The 6,606-nt window shown below is 45.1% G+C and overlaps 1 protein-coding gene across 1 annotated transcript; it reads right to left on the reverse strand.

Moving 5' to 3' along the window:
• Nucleotides 1-669: 669 nt before the first annotated feature.
• Nucleotides 670-6,401, reverse strand: IRX5 (iroquois homeobox 5). The gene is made up of 3 exons (XM_030581778.1): nt 5,788-6,401; nt 3,996-4,401; nt 670-3,607 (listed from the first exon to the last, which is right to left on the reverse strand). Exons 1-3 carry the CDS (start codon nt 6,049-6,051, stop codon nt 2,826-2,828), a joined length of 1,452 nt encoding a protein of 483 aa, XP_030437638.1. The 5' UTR covers nt 6,052-6,401; the 3' UTR covers nt 670-2,825.
• Nucleotides 6,402-6,606: the final 205 nt, after the last annotated feature.

The following is a 6,606-nucleotide window of genomic DNA, read 5'->3' on the forward strand; positions in this document are numbered from 1 at the left end:
CTATTGAGATTGCTAATAGACTTATTCAAAATACGCCTTATTATAAGGAACTTGGTTTTTTAACAAACGAGGTTCCTAAACTTATTCCCAAAGTAGTTTTTCAGAGGTAGAAAGAGCATCTGGGAGAAAGGTGTATATATAGTGACAAAACAAAATCCATCGCTAAATGACTAAGTACAAAAGATTAATTTTAGGAATGCTTGTTTAACTGTATAAACCTGTTGTCTCTAAAGCACCGTTGTGTGGGATTATCAACTTTCCTATTCCAATGAGAACTTTGGACTTTTTAACGTAGGGTTCAACCAAATATCCTCTCCATCTTTAATAAAAGGGCTCCGAGAGATTAAGTTTTATAAAATACTATGTGATTTTTTTTTTAAAAAAGGCAATCTGATGCCACGAACTGATGTCACTGTTTTGCAGTTCGTTTACCAGAACTAGCCAAACTTTCTCCAAATTTAAACAAGGCAGGTGAGTTAAATAATTTTGATTTATTCTCAATCCCCTCCCCATCACCCAAAAAGCAGCTCAGTATAATTTTTTCACCAGTGTAAATAAATGATCCGATTGTGGAATTCAATAATTTTTTTTTAAAAATTCATTTATAATTTATAAAGTGACAAAATAACATACTATTATTCCATGAATATTTGATTATTTACACTTTCAGCTTGAAACAATTTTGACTTTAAACCAGATTATCGACAAAGATGGTATAGCAAGTAAACATTTACTGTATTTTTAAAACATAATATACAAACTACTATTTAATATCCCATAAAATGCATGAATAAACCTGTTACAGCTAATAAATAGCTCTGACAAAGTTGAAGCGATTACAAAATAATTATCTGGCTTGTAAAAAACAAAAAATAATTTAAAAAATAAATGGGTGTTTCAGTACTCTTCTGTTTAAATGATACCAGATATACCCCAGTCAAATTAATGTCACTGATATGTTCGAATACAATTGACACCCAGAAAATCCGATGTGAATAGAGCAAATTTGTTCCTATAGCTTTGTGATGTAACCGTTTTTGAACATTAGAAAATTTGCTCTGGAATAAAACACACTGCTTAGTTAATTGCAAAGGCAGCGAAAGTCAAGATTTGAGAACCTGAAATACCCGTGGGAGGTAGTTTGAAGTGCAGGCTTCAATTAATGTAGAATATCTAATCTGACTATGGATTTCCTTTTTTACTTTGGTTTTACAGTGATAGATTTAAATTTACAAAAGAGAGAGATGACAAAATTCCTAAACTGGTAAATGTTACCAGTTTGCTAAACTGATCCGCTAAACAGAGCATTAAACTTTCCTGGCCCAATTTGTATCTAGTAAAGCTGAAATCTATCTTCCTTTGTTTTCGAGTCGTATAGTATAGTGGAATTGTGTATTTGAAGGCTCCTTGATTACGTTTTGATTCTCTCTCTTCTATTCTCCCCCCCTCTTTTTTTTTAAGCACCAGTTTCAAAGTGGGTAGGTTTGAAATTCAGGACAAGTGTGACACCTACCTGTGAATGTGGGGAAACATTCCAATCCGACCCTCAATCTCCGTTTATATATAATAATCTCCGGACAGACAGATTTACAAATCCTATCAATACTTGCAATATGCAGCGGCGATGAAGCACTAATTTAATCAAATTAACCAAATATATCAATGCAAAATTCGGAGGGGGGAATGAGTTGGACGGGGAATCTTTCCCCTAGTGTATATCTTAATGTGTATTCCCCGGCTCTCTTCTTAATATCTTTGCAGCACCTTTGAAATAGTAATAAGGGCTAAATCTGGCATAAAATCGAACTCATTAGCAAAGTTCATCAGCTGATTACTTTGCATAAAACACGACACTGATTGGAAGTAATTAGGTTAAAAGCTGGTACTGTACTTCAATTTGGTGCTTCTATTCTGTATTTTTATATACATCCTTATTTAATCTCTTACTCATAAATACATCTCGTCATTTTATCTCCTATGCCATCCTTTCATTCTTTGACTATTTCCCCCCTCAAATTAGCCTAAATTACCACAACAAGTAGGCGCTCTTGTTAAAGATCCGCACATTTAGACATCATCTCTCACTTTGAAAATCAGTTTCAGGTATTTAATGTTCTAAATTAAAACTCACATTTAAACAAACGAGTATTTCAAAAGTTATTTTTGTCACTAGTTATGTATGTATTTTCTCGGTGCAAAAACAAGTGCGTTTGATTCGGTTACAATCTTCTTTTAATTAAAATATTTGCATTTAACAATGGCGACTGTAGGTTTTTTTTAATCTAATAAGTATAACCTATTTCCTTTATTAATTTATTATACTTTAGCTCACACCCAAGGGGCAAAAATCAATAGGCGGCAAAAAAGTTAAAATAAACTTGTGTATATAATATATATATATATTTATATTTTAAAACTATGAAACAATTCGGGAAAAGACACAAATGTATATATTTATATTACGGGAAAAAAACAACATTAATGCCTGTACAGGTGTCTTGGTTTCATAAGTTACTTCAAAGATACCGTATTATCAATTTAAATACAAAAAGCTACATTAAATATACAGACTAAGATTTAATACAAATCTTTCTCCTTTTGTGTGTAATTTTTGTTTTGTTTTCAGTTGATTAAGACATTTCTGAGTTCTTTTATACTCAGCCATTTCCTATGAACTATAAACTTTTGACTAGGAGTGTGTCTTTGATTTTTTGTTTGTTTGTGTTGTTTTTCTCTTGGTAGTGGAAAAATAACTGCCAAAGCATTAAATAAATTAAAAAAAAATACCAAAGTCCCAAGGGGAGTTATCGGAGAAGAAGCCAATATTAAATGTTGGACATACCTTTCTTCAGTTCGTAAGGTGAGTCTTTGCAAAGATCTACTTGGGATTGGCTTCTGATCATTTTAGTTTCTTTAGCCAAGGTTTCTGCTCTGTTTAAAATAGTCTGATTTAATCCATTGAAATGGCTGCCGGGGGGTCCGGCTGCAGGGTTGGTGCCAGCGTGGCTGTGAAGGTGCCCAAAGGTGCTATAGTTCGTGTAGCCCGGATAAAAAGGAGACGCGTAATAAAGGGGCCGGGAGAGGACGGCGCTGTTAGGAAAGGGGCACTGGGAGGATGGGGACCGCGACGGGGAATGCGAGGTGCTGCTCCCGGCCAAGGGAGGGCCCTGGGTCGGCCCTGCTCCCGGAGACACCTCGCTGCTGCTTTCTTTCGATTTGTCAGCGGAGGTGGCGATCTCGGCCAGGGACCAGAGTTTGGGTTTGGCGAGGGCAGCCTGCTGCGGGGAGTGGATCACCGACGTACTGTTGCTGGAGGGGGCGATGGGGTGCAGCTCTCCCGGGTGGAGGGCGGCGGCGGCGGCTGCCGAAGGGGGCCGGTACTGGTGCTCCTCGCCTCCCGCCGCCTGCTGCAGGATCCGGCTGGCCGGGCACTGCACCAAGGCCGCAGGGCCGGCCGCTTTGGGTGGGGCCGGCCTCCCCTCCAGCCTCTCCTCCGCAGACGCTTTACAATCCGAGTCACTTAGGCCGCCCTCGGCCTCCTGGCCCGCCGGGGAGTGGGGCTCCTGCAGCCGCTCGCAGCCCGGGGCTGCCTTCTGCTCTTCTCCTCCTGTGTGCAAAGTCGGGGGCGACAGAAAGTTTGCGAGGGCTCCAGATCCTGAGCCCAATTCCCACCCCCCCAGGAGCAGAGGGAGCAGGGAGGGAGGGAAAGGGGCATCCCTGGGCTGCCATGCCCCTCTGCGCGCACACACCTCCCCGCAGGTCGCCGGTGACATTCCGCCCTGGCCTACGAGCTGCGGCTCAGTGGGGCTGGCAGGGGGGGAAGAGGCCACAAGGCCATGCCCCGCAGAAACACCCGCTGACGCGCAGAGATCTCCCCTCGCTCCCTCGAGGCAGCTGGCTGCAGAGACCGCCACGCCGGAGCAATCCCCCCAGGCGCCAGCCCCGCTGGGCTCCTGCCCTGGGATGTGCTCGCCCTCTTCCCAATCCCCCCCTACCTGTCTCGGGAGCCTCCGGGTCGCCCTTTTCTTCCAGCTTCTGGGGCTCATCCTCGTCGTTTTTCTCGAGATCGATATTCTCCTCTTCTTCCTCATCCTCGCTCCGGTTCCTTGGGGTCCAGGTCATTTTATTCTCCTTCTTGAGTCGCCGGCGGGCGTTGGCGAACCAGGTGGAAACCTGGGTGAGGGTCATTTTGGTGATGATGGCCAGCATGATCTTCTCGCCCTTGGTGGGGTAGGGGTTCTTGCGGTGCTCGTTCAGCCAGGCCTTCAGGGTGGCGGTGGCATCCCGGGTGGCATTTTTTCGGTAGGCTGGATCTCCATAGGGGTAGGAGCCCAGAGGCGCCGCGTAGGGATGGTACCCCAGGGAACCTGCCATACCTGGTGTGTGGTCGTAGGGTGAGCCCTGGAGAGGGGGTGGGGGGAAGTGGGCACAGAGCAGACAGTGAAATCGCTAGTCAGGGAGCAGCGCAACTGTCACAACACAACCAACAGTGCCATAAGGGCAACACAATGCCGAAAGAGCCCCAACAATTATTCGCTCCCCCTATTAAAGTTTGGGGAACAGGAAAATCCAAGAGGCTGTTCCTAGAGTGGGGCAGTCACGCCTGGGCTCGCCCCCCCCCCCACCTTGAGCTGTTTCAAACAGCAAGGAAAAATGGCCTAGAACTTTTTTTTTTTTTTTTTTTTTTTGTGCATGTGTCTCTGTATACAACAGACACACAAAGGCTACGGAGCACATCTGTTCTATCACATCTGTACACGTTAGCCCAAAGGGCAGAACTGCAGACAGAGACTGTTCTTCATTCATTCCCCCCCACCCCCAGCAATAGCCAAGTTTCTGACTTGTGAAGAAACTCTAACCTGACAATCCATTTCTGCCCTGACATATTATTGTGCTAAGCAGCGACCAATTGCTTTTCCCACTGTCTAATTGAACATAACCTTTCACACAACCGCCGCACCAGGACGGTTTTTTTTTTCCGCCATGGAGGCACTCGCTTGAAAAGAGAAAGCAGAAAAACTCTGCTAAACTCTGCCGAACCCCACGCTGGGTGAGTGAAGATGGGCGACTGTTATTTTTCCAAAGGGCTGCAGGGTTTTTCGCTGCAGCCACAGACTTGTTCTCGCCGGAGAAAGAAAAACAAAACCAGACTAACTTGTTTTTTCTAAAAATAAATAAATAAATAAAAGATACCCCAGATGGGCCCCCAAATAAACAAAAATTTTCTTCTAAGCTGAAAATATATTAAACAGGGGAATACATGGCCACATCCTACAATTTTTGTTGTTGTTGTTATTAATGCTTCCAAATCGGATTGCAGAGATGGGATTACTGCTTTGCAGTATTTGGGAAGCCTAATGAAGGTTGTGCAGAAGAAACTTACATGGGTTGATCAGCCTGATTCCGAGGCTGGCTGTTGGGTTCATTTTATTTTTTTACAATTCAAAAAAAAATTGAGGAGCGGAATCACACAGATCATTAAAAAAAAAAGACATTAGTCAAAGGCTTTCTTTGAATTGGCCGTTTGGCGTGTGCTTCCCCTTGCAAAGCCCTTAACTGAAAACACAATAGTTGTATTAATTATTCCTCTACTACTTCTTTGCTAGAACCCGGCACCCCACCCTCCACAGAGACACTTTTGATCTAGCTACAGTGTATACAAGTACCAAAGACGTTGCAAGTTGCATTTCCCCTGGCCGCTGCAGCGCTCCCCAGCAGAACACAACCCACCCCTGCTCCAGCAAGGGCTGGCGAGCCGGGCTTTCTGCCGCTCATTGTTGCGCTTACCACGTATGAAGTGAAGGCGGCGGCGGCGGCGGCAGCTGCCGGGTCTGTGCCGTACTGGAGGTGGGAGTTATAACCGGGAGAAGGGGCGGTAAAAGCGGTAGATCCGGCATAAGGCGAAAAAGCGGAGCCCGAAGAAGATCGCCCAAGTTCATCAGTCCTGGGTCCCGAAATCACGCTGGTACTGTAAGCCGGGCACGAGTAGAGAGCCAAGGAAGCGGAGGGCTGGTACAAGTAACCCTGAGGATACGACATGGCCAAACACATACATATACACGGGCAGCAAAATAGCCAGGCGCTGCCACTCGCTTTGATTTTTCTAGGTGACTTATTTTTCAAGCCCTATTGCCAGGTGGGGCAGCTGGCGGATTAGCAGCAGCAGCAGCAGCAGCAGTCCAGCACCTTGCTTCTGGTTCTCGGGTGCTGCAGCTGAGCGCCCCTGTGCTGCTGCTGCTCGCTCAGCTCGCTAGCTAGCAGGGCTGCCTTTTTTTCTTTTCTTTTCTTTTCTTTTTTTGCCTTTGGCCCGAGAGGCTTTTTTCGAGATCTGCTTTTGGCTTTGCGAAAGGTCCTGCCAAGATGCTAAGTTGGAAATTGAGGATTCTGACGCCTTCTACGCGGCGCGGGGGAAGCTCCTCCTTCCCGGGGTGTTGTCAGTGGAAGAAATGGCAGGATCCTGCGGGGCTTGCCACAACCAAACCCAACCAGCAGGAGAGCCTCTCTCTCTTCCACAGCTCTTAGGCTCAAGTGCGCCGGCCCCTGGCTGGCAATCACATCCAAGCCATTTAAGATCAGCTCCAACTTTCTTCATTTGCTAAATACTGT

This window comes from Gopherus evgoodei, chromosome 12, assembly GCF_007399415.2.
Source record: "Gopherus evgoodei ecotype Sinaloan lineage chromosome 12, rGopEvg1_v1.p, whole genome shotgun sequence".
In the NCBI taxonomy this organism is placed as follows: Eukaryota; Metazoa; Chordata; order Testudines; family Testudinidae; genus Gopherus; species Gopherus evgoodei.

What these genes read in the sequence shown, in the direction of transcription:
- IRX5 (XM_030581778.1), bottom strand. Translation starts at nt 6,051, where the DNA reads ATGTGTTTGGCCATGTCGTATCCTCAGGGTTACTTGTACCAGCCCTCC. An exon ending in CCGCCTTCACTTCATACGTG is followed by an intron (nt 4,402 to 5,787) that starts GTAAGCGCAACA and finishes CCCCCTCTCCAG; the next exon opens with GGCTCACCCTACGACCACAC. An exon ending in CCCGGAGGCTCCCGAGACAG is followed by an intron (nt 3,608 to 3,995) that starts GTAGGGGGGGAT and finishes CTTTGCACACAG; the next exon opens with GAGGAGAAGAGCAGAAGGCA.